We start from the raw sequence: 24834 nt of genomic DNA, 5'->3' as shown, positions 1-24834 counted from the left end.
ACTGTTGGAGCTAGGAACACAAGCATTTTAGTTAGATACTACTGCACTGTTGGAGCTAGGAACACAAGCATTTAGTTAGATATTACTGCACTGTTGGAGCTAGAAACACAAGCATTTAGTTAGATATTTCTGCACTGTTGGAGCTAGAAACACAAGCATTTTAGTTAGATACTACTGCACTGTTGGAGCTAGGAACACAAGCATTTAGTTAGATACTACTGCACTGTTGGAGCTAGAAGCACAAGCATTTTAGTTAGATATTACTGCACTGTTGGAGCTAGGAACACAAGCATTTAGTTAGATACTACTGCACTGTTGGAGCTAGGAACACAAGCATTTAGTTAGATACTACTGCACTGTTGGAGCTAGGAACACAAGCATTTTAGTTAGATACTACTGCACTGTTGGAGCTAGGAACACAAGCATTTAGTTAGATACTACTGCACTGTTGGAGCTAGGAACACAAGCATTTTAGTTAGATACTACTGCACTGTTGGAGCTAGGAACACAAGCATTTTAGTTAGATACTACTGCACTGTTGGAGCTAGGAACACAAGCATTTTAGTTAGATACTACTGCACTGTTGGAGCTAGGAACACAAGCATTTAGTTAGATACTACTGCACTGTTGGAGCTAGGAACACAAGCATTTTAGTTAGATACTACTGCACTGTTGGAGCTAGAAACACAAGCATTTAGTTAGATATTTCTGCACTGTTGGAGCTAGAAACACAAGCATTTTAGTTAGATACTACTGCACTGTTGGAGCTAGGAACACAAGCATTTAGTTAGATACTACTGCACTGTTGGAGCTAGAAACACAAGCATTTTAGTTAGATACTACTGCACTGTTGGAGCTAGAAACACAAGCATTTAGTTAGATACTACTGCACTGTTGGAGCTAGAAACACTAGCATTTTGCTACACCCGCAATAACCTTTGATAAATATGTGACCAATAGCATTTGATTTGAGGTAGACCTATTAAGTCACTCAATGTAATTTACCATAGTCTATTCCAGTATATTTCAGGGTCATATGTTTCTTTCTTCTAATTAGCAAAGCTCAAATTTACATAAACATTCTAGGGATTTGATATAACACCTTTATACAACAGTGATGTGAATGTCTAACTTCCTGTTATGGGTAATAAGATGGCACAGTGATGTGAATGGCTAACTTCCTGTTATGGGTAATAAGATGGCACAGTGATGTGAATGGCTAACTTCCTGTTATGGCTAACAAGATGGCACAGTGATGTGAATGGCTAACTTCCTGTTATGGGTATAAGATGGCACAGTGATGTGAATGTCTAATTTCCTGTTATGGGTAATAAGATGGCACAGTGATGTGAATGGCTAACTTCCTGTTATGGGTAATAAGATGGCACAGTGATGTGAATGGCTAACTTCCTGTTATGGCTAACAAGATGGCACAGTGATGTGAATGGCTAACTTCCTGTTATGGGTATAAGATGGAACAGTGATGTGAATGTCTAACTTCCTGTTATGGGTATAAGATGGCACAGTGATGTGAATGTCTAACTTCCTGTTATGGGTAATAAGATGGCACAGTGATGTGAATGGCTAACTTCCTGTTATGGGTATAAGATGGCACAGTGATGTGAATGGCTAACTTCCTGTTATGGGTAATAAGATGGCACAGTGATGTGAATGGCTAACTTCCTGTTATGGGTGAAAGATGGCACAGTGATGTGAATGGCTAACTTCCTGTTATGGGTGAAAGATGGCACAGTGATGCCATCTGTTGGTAAATGTTGATTACTGCAACTCCAGTGTTTTTAATCGATGTGCTTGAGATACCCGGAGGTATTGCAATGTACTGAACAGGACTGGTTACTCGCATCACTGCCTCTGTCTCGTTATTTAACATCCAAACACTTACTGTGCCACTCAAGAGACACACAATTGAATGTTAATTTCGAGGGGTGTATGAATATGACAGACTTACAACAAATTAATTGACTTCATTGTATTACTACTTTAGTACTGGTATTGTTTTACCAGTATTACTGCCATTGGGATACTAATTCCTCAGTAATTGGCCATTCATATCCTTCCATACTCACTGAAGCGCTCCAAGCATCGGACCTCCTACATTCGTAATGACGCACTCCAATGACGGAGAGAAAATATGCAATGAGCTCATCCCTGCTGTGACCTGCTGTGACTGTACTCCTGGAAGGGAGTCCACACATGTTTTTGACTGGCACAAACTTTTCGCCCTGTCATGTTTTCACTACGGTTCTCCCGTGACAATAAACCAGGTATTGGAGTCCCATATAGCTATTTGAGGTGAATGCAAGGATTTATTTGTTTATCAGGTTGAAGAGGTCGAATGATAACAAAAAATATATATTTTTGGTGATTTGGTTTGGCTACTTATGCACACATAAAAATTACGTTGGCGCTTCAACTCCAAGACGCGCTGTGCGTTCCTCTTCCAAAGATCAACATGATGTCTGCCATTGACACGGGTACCTCTGTGTACCAACCAGCAAAACTACTGAACTGGCTTTACACGTCGCTACATGACACGCAACAGACCAATACCTTCGATGCGTTCCGAACGGAATCGGAGAGTTCTCCACGCGACCGGAACAACAAACAGCGGTCCGAGGCTGCTGTCGACCTGAGCACTGCGCTCAACTCTAACTATCTCATCAACTTCGTGCAACTTCAGAGGAATGAGGTAGAATTGTATTTCAGATATGTTATTTGTACGAATTCCATCATGTCATGCCAAATAACTTGTATTAAAAACTGAATCCAGTAATATTATTATGTCATACATTGAACAAACTTGAGAGAAAAGTAGGTTTAATCATGAGAATGGCAATGTTATAATTAACATACACAGCCTACACATTCACTTGAAGCACAAATATGTTCTTAAATCATTTGTTTTTTATTCTAATAAGTTATTGTACTCATCCCATATAGGGCTACGAATCTTACCTTCCCATTTTCAGCAAGGGTACCAATCCAATGTGCCACCATACTGTACAGTAAACCCCCAGCTCCACTATACTGTACAGTAAACCCCCAGCTCCACCATACTGTACAGTAAACCTCTAGCTCCACCATACTGTACAGTAAACCCCCAGCTCCACTATACTGTACAGTAAACCCCCAGCTCCACCACTGTACAGTAAACCTCTAGCTCCACCATACTGTACAGTAAACCTCTAGCTCCACCATACTGTACAGTAAACCCCCAGCTCCACTATACTGTACAGTAAACCCCTAACTCCACCATACTGTACAGTAAACCTCTAGCTCCACCATACTGTACAGTAAACCCCCAGCTCCACCATACTGTACAGTAGCTCCACCATACTGTACAGTAAACCTCTAACTCCACCATACTGTACAGTAAACCTCTAGCTCCACTATACTGTACAGTAAACACCCAGCTCCACTATACTGTACAGTAAATCCCCAGCTCCACTATACTGTACAGTAAACCTCTAGCTCCACCATACTGTACAGTAAACCTCTAGCTCCACCATACTGTACAGTAAACGTCTAGCTCCACCATACTGTACAGTAAACCTCTAGCTCCACCATACTGTACAGTAAACCTCTAGCTCCACCATACTGTACAGTAAACCTCTAGCTCCACCATACTGTACAGTAAACCTCTAGCTCCACCATACTGTACAGTAAACCCCCAGCTCCACCATACTGTACAGTAAACCTCTAGCTCCACCATACGGTACAGTAAACCTCTAGCTCCACCATACTGTACAGTAAACCTCTAGCTCCACCATACTGTACAGTAAACTTCTAGCTCCACCATACTGTACAGTAAACCCCCAGCTCCACCATACTGTACAGTAAACCTCTAGCTCCACCATACTGTACAGTAAACCTCTAGCTCCACCATACTGTACAGTAAACCTCTAGCTCCACCATACTGTACAGTAAACTTCTAGCTCCACCATACTGTACAGTAAACCTCTAGCTCCACCATACTGTACAGTAAACCTCTAGCTCCACCATACTGTACAGTAAACCTCTAGCTCCACCATACTGTACAGTAAACTTCTAGCTCCACCATACTGTACAGTAAACCTCTAGCTCCACCATACTGTACAGTAAACCTCTAGCTCCACCATACTGTACAGTAAACCCCCAGCTCCACCATACTGTACAGTAAACCTCTAGCTCCACCATACTGTACAGTAAACCTCTAGCTCCACCATACTGTACAGTAAACCTCTAGCTCCACCATACTGTACAGTAAACCTCTAGCTCCACCATACTGTACAGTAAACCTCTAGCTCCACCATACTGTACAGTAAACCTCTAGCTCCACCATACTGTACAGTAAACCCCCAGCTCCACCATACTGTACAGTAAACCCCTAGCTCCACCATACTGTACAGTAAACCTCTAGCTCCACCATACTGTACAGTAAACCTCTAGCTCCACCATACTGTACAGTAAACCTCTAGCTCCACCATACTGTACAGTAAACCTCTAGCTCCACTATACTGTACAGTAAACCCCTAACTCCACCATACTGTATAGTAAACCTCTAGCTCCACCATACTGTACAGTAAACCTCTAGCTCCACCATACTGTACAGTAAACCTCTAGCTCCACCATACTGTACAGTAAACCTCTAGCTCCACCATACTGTACAGTAAACCTCTAGCTCCACCATACTGTACAGCTGTATGTAGGCTGTATTACACACTAGGAAACGAGGGTTCCTCAAGGGTTCTTTGGAATAGGTGATAGTTCTATGTGGAACCACAATGACTCAAATAACCATTTGAGTCCTTCAATGGTTCTTTGCAGTTCACAAAAGGGTCCTTGGCTCTTTTAGTGTCAATTAAAATGTAGGGGCGGAGGCTACTTACAATAGTAGGGCGTGGTGATAGTGTCATTCCAGTGTTTTCAATCTATTGTGTTATGTCATTACATGTTAAATATGACTATGGCCAGGGATGGTGTCTTGTGTAACACTCATGTATGGCCTTGTGTCAATTGAGAACTGTTGGCTAAGTCAGTGGTTTGAGAACTGTTGACTAGGTCAGTGGTTTGAGAAATGTTGACTGGGTCAGTGGTTTGAGAACTGTTGACTAGGTCAGTGGTTTGAGAAATGTTGACTGGGTCAGTGGTTTGAGAACTGTTGACTAGGTCAGTGGTTTGAGAACTGTTGACTAGGTCAGTGGTTTGAGAACTGTTGACTAGGTCAGTGGTTTGAGAACTGTTGACTAGGTCAGTGGTTTGAGAACTGTTGACTAGGTCAGTGGTTTGAGAACTGTTGACTAGGTCAGTGGTTTGAGAACTGTTGACTAGGTCAGTGGTTCTCAATTCACTCCTCTGGGACCTTCAGCCGTTCCAGAGCTAGCACACCTGATTGACAAGTTGAATCAACACAATACCACCTATGGAATTTTAGCAATGTACTATGGCTAACCAGAATAAAAACAATAAAAAACTGTATGTTATTTAAAAAAAGGATCTACAAAGAACCTTTGAGATTGAGTTTCATAGCGAAACCCTTTTTAGGTGATATAGAACCTTTTTAATGGTCCTTTATAGAACGTTAGAAAAGGGTTATTTTTAGCACCATACAGATTCCATTTAGAACCTGGGGAGTATGGTTCTTTATAGAACCTTAGGGAAGGGTTCTTTATAGCACCATACAGATTCAATTTAGAACCCGAGGAGTATGGTTCTTTATAGAACGTTAGAGAAGGGTTCTTGATAGCACCATACAGATTCCATTCAGAACCTGAGGAGTATGGTTCTTTATAGAACCTTAAGAATGGGTTCTTTATAGCACCATACAGATTCCATTTAGAACCTGGGGAGTATGTTTCTTTATAGAACCTTAGGGAAGGTTCCATGTAGCATCAACAAGGGATCTGAATGACCCCCTCTTGTACATAGTGCCTGGTGTGTGTTGAGACTGTTCTGTCAGTGGGTTGCCAGGGGAGGTTTGGCACCTTGAAAAAGGCCCCTTACAGCTTTTTCAAAAACATGATTGCTGTGTTAAAAACAACCCAAATTGGGTTCTTTGGTCACCCAGTGCTGGGTAAATATTGGACAGAACACATGCTGGGTTATTTTGATCCAGCCAGTTGGGTTGCATGTTGGGTTGTTGGGATTACCCAAACATAAGCTAATTTAACCATCAGCTGGGTCTTTTATTCTCTCATGCTGGGTTGACCAATCAGCTGGGTCTTTTATTCTCTCATGCTGGGTTGACCAATCAGCTGGGTCTTTTATTCTCTCATGCTGGGTTGACCAATCAGCTGGGTCTTTTATTCTCTCATGCTGGGTTGACCAATCAGCTGGGTCTTTTATTCTCTCATGCTGGGTTGACCAATCAGCTGGGTCTTTTATTCTCTCATGCTGGGTTGACCAATCAGCTGGGTCTTTTATTCTCTCATGCTGGGTTGACCAATCAGCTGGGTCTTTTATTCTCTCATGCTGGGTTGACCTATCAGCTGGGTCTTTTATTCTCTCATGCTGGGTTGACCAATCAGCTGGGTCTTTTATTCTCTCATGCTGGGTTGACCAATCAGCTGGGTCTTTTATTCTCTCATGCTGGGTTGACCAATCAGCTGGGTCTTTTATTCTCTCATGCTGGGTTGACCAATCAGCTGGGTCTTTTATTCTCTCATGCTGGGTTGACCAATCAGCTGGGTCTTTTATTCTCTCATGCTGGGTTGACCTATCAGCTGGGTCTTTTATTCTCTCATGCTGGGTTGACCAATCAGCTGGGTCTTTTATTCTCTCATGCTGGGTTGACCTATCAGCTGGGTCTTTTATTCTCTCATGCTGGGTTGACCAATCAGCTGGGTCTTTTATTCTCTCATGCTGGGTTGACCTATCAGCTGGGTCTTTTATTCTCTCATGCTGGGTTGACCAATCAGCTGGGTCTTTTATTCTCTCATGCTGGGTTGACCAATCAGCTGGGTCTTTTATTCTCTCATGCTGGGTTGACCAATCAGCTGGGTCTTTTATTCTCTCATGCTGGGTTGACCAATCAGCTGGGTCTTTTATTCTCTCATGCTGGGTTGACCAATCAGCTGGGTCTTTTATTCTCTCATGCTGGGTTGACCAATCAGCTGGGTCTTTTATTCTCTCATGCTGGGTTGACCAATCAGCTGGGTCTTTTATTCTCTCATGCTGGGTTGACCTATCAGCTGGGTCTTTTATTCTCTCATGCTGGGTTGACCTATCAGCTGGGTCTATTTGAACGTAATCCTTAGGTGATTTTCAGGAGGCGTGGCTTATTAGAGGCATGGCTTTCAGATAGATCTTATTTGCCACCCGTGAGAGTAAATGTCATTCCTGTTGATCATGGTAAGCTAACATACTGCAAATATATATTCTGTGCGCTTTACACTTCTGTAAGCCTCATCGAAGCGGCAAAAATCTCAATGTTTGACCTTAACACATGATAACTATACAACAGAACAGATGAACAGGAATGACATTTACTCACGGGTGGCTAGAATAACCATCTGAAAGCCACGCCCCTACTAAACTACGCCTCCAGTCTTCTGATCTGACCCACTGGGTCGTATCTCAATAACCCAGTCTTGCTATTTTATTCAAGAAAACAACCCAACTAAGTGACCGACCGCCTACAACCCAGCAGTAGAGTCAACCAAACAACCCAACAGTAGAGTCAACCAAACAACCCAGCAGTAGAGTCAACCAAACAACCCAACAGTAGAGTCAACCAAACAACCCAGCAGTAGAGTCAACCAAACAACCCAACAGTAGAGTCAACCAAACAACCCAGCAGTAGAGTCAACCAAACAACCCAGCAGTAGAGTCAACCAAACAACCCAGCAGTAGAGTCAACCAAACAACCCAGCAGTAGAGTCAACCAAACAACCCAGCAGTAGAGTCAACCAAACAACCCAGCAGTAGAGTCAACCAAACAACCCAGCAGTAGAGTCAACCAAACAACCCAGCAGTAGAGTCAACCAAACAACCCAGCAGTAGGGTCAACCAAACAACCCAGCTGTAGGGTCAACCAAACAACCCAGCTGGTAGAGTCAACCAAACAACCCAGCTGTAGAGTCAACCAAACAACCCAGCTGTAGGGTCAACCAAACAACCCAGCAGTAGAGTCAACCAAACAACCCAGCTGTAGAGTCAACCAAACAACCCAGCAGTAGGGTCAACCAAACAACCCAGCAGTAGAGTCAACCAAACAACCCAGCAGTAGAGTCAACCAAACAACCCAGCAGTAGAGTCAACCAAACAACCCAGCAGTAGAGTCAACCAAACAACCCAGCAGTAGAGTCAACCAAACAACCCAGCAGTAGAGTCAACCAAACAACCCAGCTGTAGAGTCAACCAAACAACCCAGCAGTAGGGTCAACCAAACAACCCAGCAGTAGAGTCAACCAACAACCCAGCAGTAGAGTCAACCAAACAACCCAGCAGTAGAGTCAACCAAACAACCCAGCAGTAGAGTCAACCAAACAACCCAGCAGTAGAGTCAACCAAACAACCCAGCAGTAGAGTCAACCAAACAACCCAGCAGTAGAGTCAACCAAACAACCCAGCAGTAGAGTCAACCAAACAACCCAGCAGTAGAGTCAACCAAACAACCCAGCAGTAGAGTCAACCAAACAACCCAGCAGTAGAGTCAACCAAACAACCCAGCAGTAGAGTCAACCAAACAACCCAGCAGTAGAGTCAACCAAACAACCCAGCAGTAGAGTCAACCAAACAACCCAGCAGTAGAGTCAACCAAACAACCCAGCAGTAGAGTCAACCAAACAACCCAGCAGTAGAGTCAACCAAACAACCCAGCAGTAGAGTCAACCAAACAACCCAGCAGTAGAGTCAACCAAACAACCCAGCAGTAGAGTCAACCAAACAACCCAGCAGTAGAGTCAACCAAACAACCCAGCATTTTTTAGAGTGTAGGTCCTACACCTCCTGGTCCGAAGAGTATAGGATGCGTCTCAAATGGCACCCTATTCCCTATGTAGTGCACTACTTCTGACCAGGGACCATGTAACTCTGGTCAAAAGTAGTGCACTATAAAGAGGATATGATGCCGTTAAGGAACGTACTCGCCATGTTCCTCCACCGGTCTGGTGGTGGTGTTGCTGAATTCAGTCAACTTCCATGTTCCTCCACCGGCCTGGTGGTGGTGGTGCTGAATTCAGTCAACTTCCATGTTCCTCCACCGGTCTGGTGGTGGTGTTGCTGAATTCAGTCAACTTCCATGTTCCTCCACCGGTCTGGTGGTGGTGTTGCTGAATTCAGTCAACTTCCATGTTCCTCCACCGGTCTGGTGGTGGTGTTGCTGAATTCAGTCAACTTCCATGTTCCTCCACCGGTCTGGTGGTGGTGTTGCTGAATTCAGTCAACTTCCATGTTCCTCCACTGGTCTGGTGGTGGTGGTGCTGAATTCAGTCAACTTCCATGTTCCTCCACTGGTCTGGTGGTGGTGGTGCTGAATTCAGTCAACTTCCATGTTCCTCCACTGGTCTGGTGGTGGTGTTGCTGAATTCAGTCAACTTCCATGTTCCTCCACTGGTCTGGTGGTGGTGGTGCTGAATTCAGTCAACTTCCATGTTCCTCCACTGGTCTTGTGGTGGTGGTGCTGAATTCAGTCAACTTCCATGTTCCTCCACTGGTCTGGTGGTGGTGGTGCTGAATTCAGTCAACTTCCATGTTCCTCCACTGGTCTTGTGGTGGTGGTGCTGAATTCAGTCAACTTCCATGTTCCTCCACTGGTCTGGTGGTGGTGGTGCTGAATTCAGTCAACTTCCATGTTCCTCCACTGGTCTGGTGGTGGTGGTGCTGAATTCAGTCAACTTCCATGTTCCTCCAGTGGTCTTGTGGTGGTGGTGCTGAATTCAAATGTATCCCCTATAGAAAGCTAGTCCTCCTGCACCAGGGTAAATGTATCCCCTATAGAAAGCTAGTCCTCCTGCACCAGGGTAAATGTATCCCCTATAGAAAGCTAGTCCTCCTGCACCGGGGTAAATGTATCCCCTATAGAAAGCTAGTCCTCCTGCACCAGGGTAAATGTATCCCCTATAGAAAGCTAGTCCTCCTGCACCAGGGTAAATGTATCCCCTATAGAAAGCTAGTCCTCCTGCACCAGGGTAAATGTATCCCCTATAGAAAGCTAGTCCTCCTAGTATATTAATTTGTTAGTCCTTATGTAGCTGTTATGACAGCGTTATGCCATCAGCCAAAGTAGTGAAGATTAACTTGCCTTTCATCCTGACATAGTTCTATTCCACAACACAAGTTATGTGGAGCCAGTAACAATCTTCACACTGGTACCACAGTCAGTTCTCCTCTCTGGACCACAGACACACTGGTACCACAGTCAGTTCTCCTCTCTGGACCACAGACACACTGGTACCACAGTCAGTTCTCCTCTCTGGACCACAGACACACTGGTACCACAGTCAGTTCTCCTCTCTGGACCACAGACACACTGGTTCTGATTGTGTCAACCCAAATGGGGTGAATTAGAAAACAGATCTTTGACAAAGACATTCTGTTCCTCCAAAGAAATGGAACTCTTTCTGCTCGTAGACTGAATGACAACGCAATAAAAGAAGGTCTGGTTCTGTTGTGCAGAGTGAGGAGACTAGCAAACAGGAAAACCTATCAAGTTGTGGTGTCTAATATTCCAGATTGGGCCTTTAACATGCTCTAAACGCGGTCTCCTCGACCGTGAACGCGGTCTCCTCGACCACATTGCCTTTGTCGCTATAAAGAGGATGTTCAGTGCTATGGATTGACTAGAGCCCTCACCGTTTTCTATCCGCAGGCCTTAAACAGCAACTTGTATAAACGCTCCTCGCTCAACAACATCATAGACGGCCTGAGTTCTCTGACAGACCACTTCTCTGACCTCTCCGTCTCCTCTGAGCCACGCAAATCCAGCAAGCAACCGCCGCCCAACTACCTGTGCCATCTCTGTTTCAACAAAGGACACTACATCAAAGACTGCCCTCAGGTGAGCCGGGCATGGGCCCTTCTCTCACTCACACACACCATCAATGACTACCCTCAGGTGAGCCGGGCATTGGGCCCTCCACACACTACCCTCAGGTGAGCCGGGCATGGGCCCTTCTGAAGCAAAGCATCTACAGTACAGTACAGTGCAGCCACATTGGTCTGCTTTGAAAACAAATGCCTAATGATAAACTGTTGAGGAAAGATGGTTAGCGGTTGCATAACTAAGCAGTATTAATGGTTTGTCAATAGTAATGTCCCTTGATGTTACAAGACTCACAATCACAATGAATCTGAAGAGCTCACACATGCTGATATCATGTTTCTGATAAGAGCTAAAACTCTGTGATGAATTACGGGGGTTCTAGAGTTTTAGGACTTCTATATCCATTCCACTAAACCAGGGGTGTCAAACTCAAATACCCAGTGGGCCAAAATGTAAAACCTGAACAAAGTCACGGGCCAACATTGAACAAATTAACCTTTTAATATGGACCCAAACAAGTTTTGCTTTAACATTGAATATGGAACAAGCATCGCTTATTACCATACAATATATAATTTAATAGTGGAGACATGCAAAATCGAATTTCAAATGAAAAAACACATCAATGGCATTCATTTATTAAATAAATAAAATTTAAATAAAAATTGTATGCCTCTTTTCTATTTGCAGCCTTCTGATTTAAATACCAAAATAAACTTTTTCCACTGGCTAATAATTTTACAAATAAAATGATAATAAATCAATCAACCATTCAAGCCCATGCCTTGTAGCAAGAAAAAGTGCATAAAGAAAACGTTAATTATTGCACACTGGTCTAATCTGATGTGCCCAAGCCAGATACCTGGCATCTCTTCTTGGATGCTAGTTCATCAATGTCTGGGCTCAAGCTCTGAGCTGAAGAAATCCTCAGTATCGAGCGAAGATGTTCATCAGTCAGACGTCTCCTGTGAGTTGTTTTGGTCATCTTCATTGAGGAGAAAAGTTGCTCGCATAGATAAGTGCTGCCGAACATGGAGAGCATCTGAGCAGCTTGGGTGCGGAGCTGAGGCATTGTGTCAGGGATGAACCGTGGAAACTGTGCGGCGCCCACAGCATCATACTTTGACTTCAGCGTGTCGTTGCACTGGAGTTCAATCAGCTCCATTTGGATGTTGGTTGGTGCATTTTCCACATCAACTGCGAAGGGATTACTAAGCAGTTCAAACTTGCATTTCTGGGCATCGAAGTCGGCAAATCGCCGGCTAAACTCAGCGGCGAGAACACTGAGTTTTTCAGCAAACTGTGCGCATGGGTACACGGCGGTAGAGATCTGCGCTTTTATGGATTGGCAGCAGGGAAAATGGCAAGGGTTTCCTTGCAGCATCTGATTCTCCCACAGGCACAGTTTAGTTTTGAAGGCCCTCACTGCAGCGTACATGTCTGTGATGATGCGCCCCCGCCCCTGAAGCTGCAGGTTCAGCGCATCGAGATGGCTCGAGATGTCACAGAGAAAGGCCAGCTCACACAGGAACTTTTGCTCCCGGAGCTCTGCTGTATCCTTCCCTTTGGTTTCCAGGAATTGACATATTTCCTCACGCAGCTCGAAACATCTGTTCAGTACTTTTCCTCTGCTTAGCCATCTCACCTCTGTGTGATACGGCACGTCTGCGTATTCCGAACCCCACTCCTCCAGAAAAGATTTAAACTGGCGGTGATTTAGACCTTTGGCTCTTATAAAGTTAACTACCTGTGTTACTGTGGTCATAACATGTTCCATCTTTAGGGCTTTGGCACACAGTGCTTCCTGATGTATGATGCAGTGGTAAACAGTTAGCTCACCTGCACAGTTCTCTTCCCGCATCTTCTCCCGAACCATGCCCACCAGTCCACTCTTCTTACCGCACATCGCTGGCGCACCATCTGTCGTTAATCCAACGAGTTTATCCCACGGCAGCTTTATTTCAGTTACACATTTGGAAACCTCCTCAAAGATTTCCTTTCCTGTGGTTGTGCCATGCATTGATTTGAATCCTAATAGCTCCTCCGTAACACACAGATTTGAGTCCACTCCACGGATGAAGACTGACAGCTGAGCAGTATCAGATGCGTCGCAGCTCTCATCCACAGCGAGGGAGAACGCAACAAAATCTTTTCCCTTTTCCATCAGCTGGTCATACAGATTGGTGGCAAGATCACATGTGCGATCAGCTACTGTGTTCCTGCTCAGGCTCACGTTTGAAAATGCTTGTTTTTTCTCTGGGCATACGAGGTCACAAACCTTCATCATGCACTTTTTCATGAACATTAAAGGGCCGGGCTGATTTTGCGATCTCTGCTGCCACTATATAACTAGTCTTTACAGCAGCCTCGCTTTGTGATGTGGCTTTTTTAAACATATTCTGTTGTGAAACCAAACTTCTTTTCATCTCCTCTACTTTCTGGCTCCTTTGAGTCATGTCCAGGTCCTTGTATTTGTCATGGTGTTTCGTTTCATAGTGTCGTCTAATGTTATACTCCTTACTTACAGCCACGTTGACTCCACAAACAAGACAAACAGGTTTGTCTTTTACATATGTAAACAGATATTCTGCCTCCCACTTGTCCAGAAAGCTCCCGTTTTCTGCCTTTCTTTTCGCCATTTTTGGGAAGGGTTAGCTCGCTGACAGTTGTAGCGTCTATGTTGCTATGACTACTGTCACAGAGGAGAGAGCGTTTCTGGGTCCTGTCCTGATTGGCGCGCGAAAACAGCAGAGCATTATGGGATTCGTAGTATTAGTGGTGAATGCGCTGTATAATACCGGCGGGCCAGCTCTAGTAGTAATTTGGTATTGTCTCGCGGGCCAAATATAATTACCCCGCGGGCCAAATTTGGCCCACGGGCCAGAGTTTGACACCCATGCACTAAACCATCATTAATAAGATCTAAAACTCCGTGATGAATTACGGGGGTTCTAGAGTTTTAGGACTTCTATATTAATTCCACTGAACCATCATTAAGATCTAAAACTCTGTGATGAAGTACGGGGGCTGTGAAGGGAGTAGTACACAGCATTGTATGAGATCTTCAGTTTCTTGCCAATTTCTCGCATGGAATAGCCTTAATTTCTCAGACAAGAATAGACTGACGAGTTTCAGAAGAAAGTTATTTGTTTCTGGCCGTTTTGAGCCTGTAATGCTGATGCTCCAGATACTCACCTAGTCTAAAGGCCAGTTTTATTGCTTCTTTAATCGGAACAGTTTTCAGCTGTGCTAACATAATTGCAAAATGGTTTTCTAATGATCAACAAAAAATGTCCTTGTCTTTGAAGGAAAAGCACATTTGTGACCCCAAACTTTTGAACAGTAGTGCATATCTAGTCCAGGGCTCTCCAACCCTGTTCCTGGAGAGGTACCCTCCTGTAGGTTTATATCAGGGCTCTCCAACTCTGTTCCTGGAGAGAAACCCTCCTGTAGGTTTATATCAGGGCTCTCCAACCCTGTTCCTGGAGAGAAACCCTCCTGTAGGTTTATATCAGGTCTCTCCAACCCTGTTCCTGGAGAGAAACCCTCCTGTAGGTTTACATCAGGGCTCTCCAACCCTGTTCCTGGAGAGGTACCCTCCTGTAGGTTTATATCAGGTCTCTCCAACCCTGTTCCTGGAGAGATGCCCTCCTGTAGGTTTACATCAGGGCTCTCCATCCCTGTTCCTGGAGAGAAACCCTCCTGTAGGTTTACATCAGGTCTCTCCATCCCTGTTCCTGGAGAGAAACCCTCCTGTAGGTTTATATCAGGGCTCTCCATCCCTGTTCCTGGAGAGATGCCCTCCTGTAGGTTTTAACTCCATCTCTGTTCCTGGAGAGATACCCTCCTATAGGTTTACATCAGGTCTCTCCAACCCTGTTCCTGGAGAGATACCCTCCTGTAGGTTTTAACTCCATCCCTGTTCCTGGAGAGATACCCTCCTATAGGTTTACATCAGGTCTCTCCATCCCTGTTCCTGGAGAGATACCTTCCTGTAGGTTTATATCAGGGCTCTCCATCCCTGTTCCTGGAGAGATACCTTCCTGTAGGTTTATATCAGGGCTCTCCATCCCTGTTCCTGGAGAGATACCCTCCTGTAGGTTTACATCAGGGCTCTCCAACCCTGTTCCTGGAGAGGTACCCTCCTGTAGGTTTACATCAGGGCTCTCCATCTCTGTTCCTGGAGAGATGCCCTCCTGTAGGTTTTAACTCCATCCCTGTTCCTGGAGAGATGCCCTCCTGTAGGTTTTAACTCCATCTCTGTTCCTGGAGAGATGCCCTCCCGCCCAGGAAATGTTGTGAAAACAAGGAGCTTGCTGGTCCGTGATATGAGAGGAAACGAGGGACATAAACAGCCTGAAGACAGCCATTGAAAACAAAATCAAAAACTCTAAAGCATGAAGTGTAGAGAGCCAACTGATTTGAACAGCGAGGTTGAGAGACGAACAGGGTAGAGGAGACGAGACCTGACAGGTGCAACAAGTTGAAGTAGGGTGCACGGAAGGTCTGGTGGACAAAACGCATCAAACTTGGCTTTCATTAGAAGAGAAATTGTGGAAATAGCCATAATTATGACTTTGTGGCTGTTCATAAAATCAGCAGAACGTTAATGACCTATTTATTGACACTTTATGTAGTTGTCCTGTAATACTTCGTTTGAAATGACACACCTTCGGTCATTCATAACACATCCATAAAGACTCATCCATAAAGACTCATCCATACTGTACTTTCTTTAAAAGTCAGACCCATTTGATCGTTCATAACACAAGTAAAGGCTAAATGATGGTAAACATAAATGTATTAACGTTTAGGGGAATTATCACTAACAGCTACAACAAATAAACATTAAAGTTTACAACCATTTTATTTTTATTTCTACATTTAAAAAACAACACAAATACATGAAGTTTCAAAAAGTCCAACATTAAACACTACTATGCTAATGTAATTACATTACACAGGGCTGTGAATAGTGTAGCTGCTCCCTGAGCTGAAGGACCATTGGTTCTGGCCTCTCTGCCTGCTGGAGATGTTGCTGTTGGTGCCAACCTTAAAAGTACCGAATAAAGTTAGCAGGTGTGTTAGGAAATGTTTTGTCACCTGGATAAGGACAGAAATACTCTAAATGGGTAGATGGGGAAACCATTCGTTTCGTATTATTATATTCTTTTTTCATTTACAAATCATTTACAAATCTCATGACGTGACTATGAGATGTGGCTGTATGACGTGACTATGAGATGTGGCTGTATGACGTGACTATGAGATGTGGCTGTATGACGTGACTATGGGATGTGGCTGTATGACGTGACTATGACTACAATCACAATGAATCTGAAGAGCTCACACATGCTGATATCATGTTTCTGATAAGAGCTAAAACTCTGTGATGAATTACGGGGGTTCTAGAGTTTTAGGACTTCTATATCCATTCCACTAAACCAGGGGTGTCAAACTCAAATACCCAGTGGGCCAAAATGTAAAACCTGAACAAAGTCACGGGCCAACATTGAACAAATTAACCTTTTAATATGGACCCAAACAAGTTTTGCTTTAACATTGAATATGGAACAAGCATCGCTTATTACCATACAATATATAATTTAATAGTGGAGACATGCAAAATCGAATTTCAAATGAAAAAACACATCAATGGCATTCATTTATTAAATAAATAAAATTTAAATAAAAATTGTATGCCTCTTTTCTATTTGCAGCCTTCTGATTTAAATACCAAAATAAACTTTTTCCACTGGCTAATAATTTTACAAATAAAATGATAATAAATCAATCAACCATTCAAGCCCATGCCTTGTAGCAAGAAAAAGTGCATAAAGAAAACGTTAATTATTGCACACTGGTCTAATCTGATGTGCCCAAGCCAGATACCTGGCATCTCTTCTTGGATGCTAGTTCATCAATGTCTGGGCTCAAGCTCTGAGCTGAAGAAATCCTCAGTATCGAGCGAAGATGTTCATCAGTCAGACGTCTCCTGTGAGTTGTTTTGGTCATCTTCATTGAGGAGAAAAGTTGCTCGCATAGATAAGTGCTGCCGAACATGGAGAGCATCTGAGCAGCTTGGGTGCGGAGCTGAGGCATTGTGTCAGGGATGAACCGTGGAAACTGTGCGGCGCCCACAGCATCATACTTTGACTTCAGCGTGTCGTTGCACTGGAGTTCAATCAGCTCCATTTGGATGTTGGTTGGTGCATTTTCCACATCAACTGCGAAGGGATTACTAAGCAGTTCAAACTTGCATTTCTGGGCATCGAAGTCGGCAAATCGCCGGCTAAACTCAGCGGCGAGAACACTGAGTTTTTCAGCAAACTGTGCGCATGGGTACACGGCGGTAGAGATCTGCGCTTTTATGGATTGGCAGCAGGGAAAATGGCAAGGGTTTCCTTGCAGCATCTGATTCTCCCACAGGCACAGTTTAGTTTTGAAGGCCCTCACTGCAGCGTACATGTCTGTGATGATGCGCCCCCGCCCCTGAAGCTGCAGGTTCAGCGCATCGAGATGGCTCGAGATGTCACAGAGAAAGGCCAGCTCACACAGGAACTTTTGCTCCCGGAGCTCTGCTGTATCCTTCCCTTTGGTTTCCAGGAATTGACATATTTCCTCACGCAGCTCGAAACATCTGTTCAGTACTTTTCCTCTGCTTAGCCATCTCACCTCTGTGTGATACGGCACGTCTGCGTATTCCGAACCCCACTCCTCCAGAAAAGATTTAAACTGGCGGTGATTTAGACCTTTGGCTCTTATAAAGTTAACTACCTGTGTTACTGTGGTCATAACATGTTCCATCTTTAGGGCTTTGGCACACAGTGCTTCCTGATGTATGATGCAGTGGTAAACAGTTAGCTCACCTGCACAGTTCTCTTCCCGCATCTTCTCCCGAACCATGCCCACCAGTCCACTCTTCTTACCGCACATCGCTGGCGCACCATCTGTCGTTAATCCAACGAGTTTATCCCACGGCAGCTTTATTTCAGTTACACATTTGGAAACCTCCTCAAAGATTTCCTTTCCTGTGGTTGTGCCATGCATTGATTTGAATCCTAATAGCTCCTCCGTAACACACAGATTTGAGTCCACTCCACGGATGAAGACTGACAGCTGAGCAGTATCAGATGCGTCGCAGCTCTCATCCACAGCGAGGGAGAACGCAACAAAATCTTTTCCCTTTTCCATCAGCTGGTCATACAGATTGGTGGCAAGATCACATGTGCGATCAGCTACTGTGTTCCTGCTCAGGCTCACGTTTGAAAATGCTTGTTTTTTCTCTGGGCATACGAGGTCACAAACCTTCATCATGCACTTTTTCATGAACATTAAAGGGCCGGGCTGATTTTGCGATCTCTGCTGCCACTATATAACTAGTCTTTACAGCAGCCTCGCTTTGTGATGTGGCTTTTTTAAACATATTCTGTTGTGAAACCAAACTTCTTTTCATCTCCTCTACTTTCTGGCTCCTTTGAGTCATGTCCAGGTCCTTGTATTTGTCATGGTGTTTCGTTTCATAGTGTCGTCTAATGTTATACTCCTTACTTACAGCCACGTTGACTCCACAAACAAGACAAACAGGTTTGTCTTTTACATATGTAAACAGATATTCTGCCTCCCACTTGTCCAGAAAGCTCCCGTTTTCTGCCTTTCTTTTCGCCATTTTTGGGAAGGGTTAGCTCGCTGACAGTTGTAGCGTCTATGTTGCTATGACTACTGTCACAGAGGAGAGAGCGTTTCTGGGTCCTGTCCTGATTGGCGCGCGAAAACAGCAGAGCATTATGGGATTCGTAGTATTAGTGGTGAATGCGCTGTATAATACCGGCGGGCCAGCTCTAGTAGTAATTTGGTATTGTCTCGCGGGCCAAATATAATTACCCCGCGGGCCAAATTTGGCCCACGGGCCAGAGTTTGACACCCATGCACTAAACCATCATTAATAAGATCTAAAACTCCGTGATGAATTACGGGGGTTCTAGAGTTTTAGGACTTCTATATTAATTCCACTGAACCATCATTAAGATCTAAAACTCTGTGATGAAGTACGGGGGCTGTGAAGGGAGTAGTACACAGCATTGTATGAGATCTTCAGTTTCTTGCCAATTTCTCGCATGGAATAGCCTTAATTTCTCAGACAAGAATAGACTGACGAGTTTCAGAAGAAAGTTATTTGTTTCTGGCCGTTTTGAGCCTGTAATGCTGATGCTCCAGATACTCACCTAGTCTAAAGGCCAGTTTTATTGCTTCTTTAATCGGAACAGTTTTCAGCTGTGCTAACATAATTGCAAAATGGTTTTCTAATGATCAACAAAAAATGTCCTTGTCTTTGAAGGAAAAGCACATTTGTGACCCCAAACTTTTGAACAGTAGTGCATATCTAGTCCAGGGCTCTCCAACCCTGTTCCTGGAGAGGTACCCTCCTGTAGGTTTATATCAGGGCTCTCCAACTCTGTTCCTGGAGAGAAACCCTCCTGTAGGTTTATATCAGGGCTCTCCAACCCTGTTCCTGGAGAGAAACCCTCCTGTAGGTTTATATCAGGTCTCTCCAACCCTGTTCCTGGAGAGAAACCCTCCTGTAGGTTTACATCAGGGCTCTCCAACCCTGTTCCTGGAGAGGTACCCTCCTGTAGGTTTATATCAGGTCTCTCCAACCCTGTTCCTGGAGAGATGCCCTCCTGTAGGTTTACATCAGGGCTCTCCATCCCTGTTCCTGGAGAGAAACCCTCCTGTAGGTTTACATCAGGTCTCTCCATCCCTGTTCCTGGAGAGAAACCCTCCTGTAGGTTTATATCAGGGCTCTCCATCCCTGTTCCTGGAGAGATGCCCTCCTGTAGGTTTTAACTCCATCTCTGTTCCTGGAGAGATACCCTCCTATAGGTTTACATCAGGTCTCTCCAACCCTGTTCCTGGAGAGATACCCTCCTGTAGGTTTTAACTCCATCCCTGTTCCTGGAGAGATACCCTCCTATAGGTTTACATCAGGTCTCTCCATCCCTGTTCCTGGAGAGATACCTTCCTGTAGGTTTATATCAGGGCTCTCCATCCCTGTTCCTGGAGAGATACCTTCCTGTAGGTTTATATCAGGGCTCTCCATCCCTGTTCCTGGAGAGATACCCTCCTGTAGGTTTACATCAGGGCTCTCCAACCCTGTTCCTGGAGAGGTACCCTCCTGTAGGTTTACATCAGGGCTCTCCATCTCTGTTCCTGGAGAGATGCCCTCCTGTAGGTTTTAACTCCATCCCTGTTCCTGGAGAGATGCCCTCCTGTAGGTTTTAACTCCATCTCTGTTCCTGGAGAGATGCCCTCCCGCCCAGGAAATGTTGTGAAAACAAGGAGCTTGCTGGTCCGTGATATGAGAGGAAACGAGGGACATAAACAGCCTGAAGACAGCCATTGAAAACAAAATCAAAAACTCTAAAGCATGAAGTGTAGAGAGCCAACTGATTTGAACAGCGAGGTTGAGAGACGAACAGGGTAGAGGAGACGAGACCTGACAGGTGCAACAAGTTGAAGTAGGGTGCACGGAAGGTCTGGTGGACAAAACGCATCAAACTTGGCTTTCATTAGAAGAGAAATTGTGGAAATAGCCATAATTATGACTTTGTGGCTGTTCATAAAATCAGCAGAACGTTAATGACCTATTTATTGACACTTTATGTAGTTGTCCTGTAATACTTCGTTTGAAATGACACACCTTCGGTCATTCATAACACATCCATAAAGACTCATCCATAAAGACTCATCCATACTGTACTTTCTTTAAAAGTCAGACCCATTTGATCGTTCATAACACAAGTAAAGGCTAAATGATGGTAAACATAAATGTATTAACGTTTAGGGGAATTATCACTAACAGCTACAACAAATAAACATTAAAGTTTACAACCATTTTATTTTTATTTCTACATTTAAAAAACAACACAAATACATGAAGTTTCAAAAAGTCCAACATTAAACACTACTATGCTAATGTAATTACATTACACAGGGCTGTGAATAGTGTAGCTGCTCCCTGAGCTGAAGGACCATTGGTTCTGGCCTCTCTGCCTGCTGGAGATGTTGCTGTTGGTGCCAACCTTAAAAGTACCGAATAAAGTTAGCAGGTGTGTTAGGAAATGTTTTGTCACCTGGATAAGGACAGAAATACTCTAAATGGGTAGATGGGGAAACCATTCGTTTCGTATTATTATATTCTTTTTTCATTTACAAATCATTTACAAATCTCATGACGTGACTATGAGATGTGGCTGTATGACGTGACTATGAGATGTGGCTGTATGACGTGACTATGAGATGTGGCTGTATGACGTGACTATGGGATGTGGCTGTATGACGTGACTATGGGATGTGGCTGTATGACGTGACTATGAGATGTGGCTGTATGACGTGACTATGAGATGTGGCTGTATGACGTGACTATGAGATGTGGCTGTTTCTCGATGAATTTTTATTTAACTGAGCCTGCCGACTGGATACGTTTCGTTAGCTTGCTAGCTAGCTATAACTCTGAAGTCGCTGAAATGATTTGAAATAACGATTTGAGGTAGCTATGTAATCTAACGCAACACTTCACTGTTACAAACTCATTTAAATTACAATAAATTAAGAAGAATATACTTGTTTGTCGCTGTCCAGCGGACATTTGATTTGTGAACTTGTTACATGTGCTCTTACTGAGCTATAGAAATACATCATTATAATATGATATAATAATATAGAAACGCCGCTAACCAAACAACAGTGCAGGACATGCACACTGAATTAAAGGACAACTGCACTCAAAAATGAAAGCTTCTTCGATTTTTCCCTCAAGTCTTCCCCTTGATGTGTTCACAACAATGCTTAAAACCCAGACCTCAAGTCTTCCCCTTGATGTGTTCACAACAATGCTTAAACCCAGACCTCAAGTATTCCCCTTGATGTGTTCACAACAATGCTTAAACCCAGACCTCAAGTCTTCCCCTTGATGTGTTCACAACAATGCTTAAAACCCAGACCTCAAGTCTTCCCCTTGATGTGTTCACAACAATGCTTAAAACCCAGACCTCAAGTCTTCCCCTTGATGTGTTCACAACAATGCTTAAACCCAGACCTCAAGTCTTCCCCTTGATGTGTTCACAACAATGCTTAAACCCAGACCTCAAGTCTTCCCCTTGATGTGTTCACAACAATGCTTAAAACCCAGACCTCAAGTCTTCCCCTTGATGTGTTCACAACAATGCTTAAACCCAGACCTCAAGTCTTCCCCTTGATGTGTTCACAACAATGCTTAAAACCCAGACCTCAAGTCTTCCCCTTGATGTGTTCACAACAATGCTTAAAACCCAGACCTCAAGTCTTCCCCTTGATGTGTTCACAACAATGCTTAAAACCCAGACCTCAAGTCTTCCCCTTGATGTGTTCACAACAATGCTTAAACCCAGACGTCAAGTCTTCCCCTTGATGTGTTCACAACAATGCTTAAACCCAGACCTCAAGTCTTCCCCTTGATGTGTTCACAACAATGCTTAAAACCCAGACCTCAAGTCTTCCCCTTGATGTGTTCACAACAATGCTTAAAACCCAGACCTCAAGTCTTCCCCTTGATGTGTTCACAACAATGCTTAAACCCAGACCTCAAGTCTTCCCCTTGATGTGTTCACAACAATGCTTAAAACCCAGACCTCAAGTCTTCCCCTTGATGTGTTCACAACAATGCTTAAACCCAGACCTCAAGTCTTCCCCTTGATGTGTTCACAACAATGCTTAAACCCAGACCTCAAGTCTTCCCCTTGATGTGTTCACAACAATGCTTAAAACCCAGACCTCAAGTCTTCCCCTTGATGTGTTCACAACAATGCTTAAACCCAGACCTCAAGTCTTCCCCTTGATGTGTTCACAACAATGCTTAAAACCCAGACCTCAAGTCTTCCCCTTGATGTGTTCACAACAATGCTTAAAACCCAGACCTCAAGTCTTCCCCTTGATGTGTTCACAACAATGCTTAAAACCCAGACCTCAAGTCTTCCCCTTGATGTGTTCACAACAATGCTTAAAACCCAGACCTCAAGTCCTCCCCTTGATGTGTTCACAACAATGCTTAAACCCAGACCTCAAGTCTTCCCCTTGATGTGCTCACAACAATGCTTAAAACCCAGACCTCAAGTCTTCCCCTTGATGTGTTCACAACAATGCTTAAACCCAGACCTCAAGTCTTCCCCTTGATGTGTTCACAACAATGCTTAAAACCCAGACCTCAAGTCTTCCCCTTGATGTGTTCACAACAATGCTTAAAACCCAGACCTCAAGTCTTCCCCTTGATGTGTTCACAACAATGCTTAAAACCCAGACCTCAAGTCTTCCCCTTGATGTGTTCACAACAATGCTTAAACCCAGACCTCAAGTCTTCCCCTTGATGTGTTCACAACAATGCTTAAACCCAGACCTCAAGTCTTCCCCTTGATGTGTTCACAACAATGCTTAAAACCCAGACCTCAAGTCTTCCCCTTGATGTGTTCACAACAATGCTTAAAACCCAGACCTCAAGTCTTCCCCTTGATGTGTTCACAACAATGCTTAAAACCCAGACCTCAAGTCTTCCCCTTGATGTGTTCACAACAATGCTTAAACCCAGACCTCAAGTCTTCCCCTTGATGTGTTCACAACAATGCTTAAACCCAGACCTCAAGTCTTCCCCTTGATGTGTTCACAACAATGCTTAAAACCCAGACCTCAAGTCTTCCCCTTGATGTGTTCACAACAATGCTTAAACCCAGACCTCAAGTCTTCCCCTTGATGTGTTCACAACAATGCTTAAAACCCAGACCTCAAGTCTTCCCCTTGATGTGTTCACAACAATGCTTAAACCCAGACCTCAAGTCTTCCCCTTGATGTGTTCACAACAATGCTTAAACCCAGACCTCAAGTCTTCCCCTTGATGTGTTCACAACAATGCTTAAACCCAGACCTCAAGTCTTCCCCTTGATGTGTTCACAACAATGCTTAAACCCAGACCTCAAGTCTTCCCCTTGATGTGTTCACAACAATGCTTAAACCCAGACCTCAAGTCTTCCCCTTGATGTGTTCACAACAATGCTTAAACCACATCTAATCCAATTTGGTTGTTTTTCTATTACAAAAGTGTGAAAAAACTGAGGGGAAAAGCAGAAAAATGGGGCAAATCTGAAATCTGGAAAACAGTTTAGTCAATGGACCTGTTGGTTTCAGTCTTCCCTCAGTCTCTGCCATGTTTGTATGTCAATGGGTTTAATGTTGTCTTTAACCTCAGTGCTATTGAATGTGAGACAAATCCCTGTCAAATGACAAATAAATTAACTAAAATGACTGTGTCAAAATGTAAATGTCATCTAATGTCATTATCTGGGAAAAAAAACTGTTGTCAGAAAACCCCAAGACTTCTAAGAATAAATTTACAGCCAGTCAAAATATAATCCATGCTACCCTATGCATTGGAATGGTAGATGCTAGATCGACATGCTGAGGACAACATTCTGAGTATCCCCTGACATCTTTTACCGTCCCATAAGGCATTGGAATGGTAGATGCTAGATCAACATGCTGAGGACAACATTCTGAGTATCCCCTGACATCTTTTACCGTCCCATAAGGCAATGGAATGGTAGATGCTAGATCGACATGCTGAGGACAACATTCTGAGTATCCCCTGACATCTTTTACCGTCCCATAAGGCATTGGAATGGTAGATGCTAGATCAACATGCTGAGGACAACATTCTGAGTATCCCCTGACATCTTTTACCGTCCCATAAGGCATTGGAATGGTAGATGCTAGATCGACATGCTGGTGACAACATTCGGAGTATCCCCTGACATCTTTTACCGTCC

General features: G+C 43.9%; 1 protein-coding gene across 1 annotated transcript in view; it reads left to right on the top strand.

The window, feature by feature from the left end:
- The first annotated feature begins 2395 nt into the window (after positions 1-2395).
- Positions 2396-24834, top strand: part of LOC116357494 (zinc finger CCHC domain-containing protein 24-like) — a 42475-nt gene continuing 20036 nt past the window's right edge. The window contains exons 1-2 of the mRNA XM_031805249.1: positions 2396-2710; positions 10811-10999. Of these exons, the coding sequence (XP_031661109.1) occupies positions 2474-2710; positions 10811-10999 (426 nt within the window). The 5' untranslated portion in view covers positions 2396-2473. The remainder of the gene's footprint in view (positions 2711-10810; positions 11000-24834) is intronic.

This window comes from Oncorhynchus kisutch, linkage group LG25 (genome assembly GCF_002021735.2).
Source record: "Oncorhynchus kisutch isolate 150728-3 linkage group LG25, Okis_V2, whole genome shotgun sequence".
In the NCBI taxonomy this organism is placed as follows: domain Eukaryota; kingdom Metazoa; phylum Chordata; class Actinopteri; order Salmoniformes; family Salmonidae; genus Oncorhynchus; species Oncorhynchus kisutch.
Note: the sequence above shows the minus strand (reverse complement) of the source record. Positions and strands in the feature narration are given on the sequence as shown.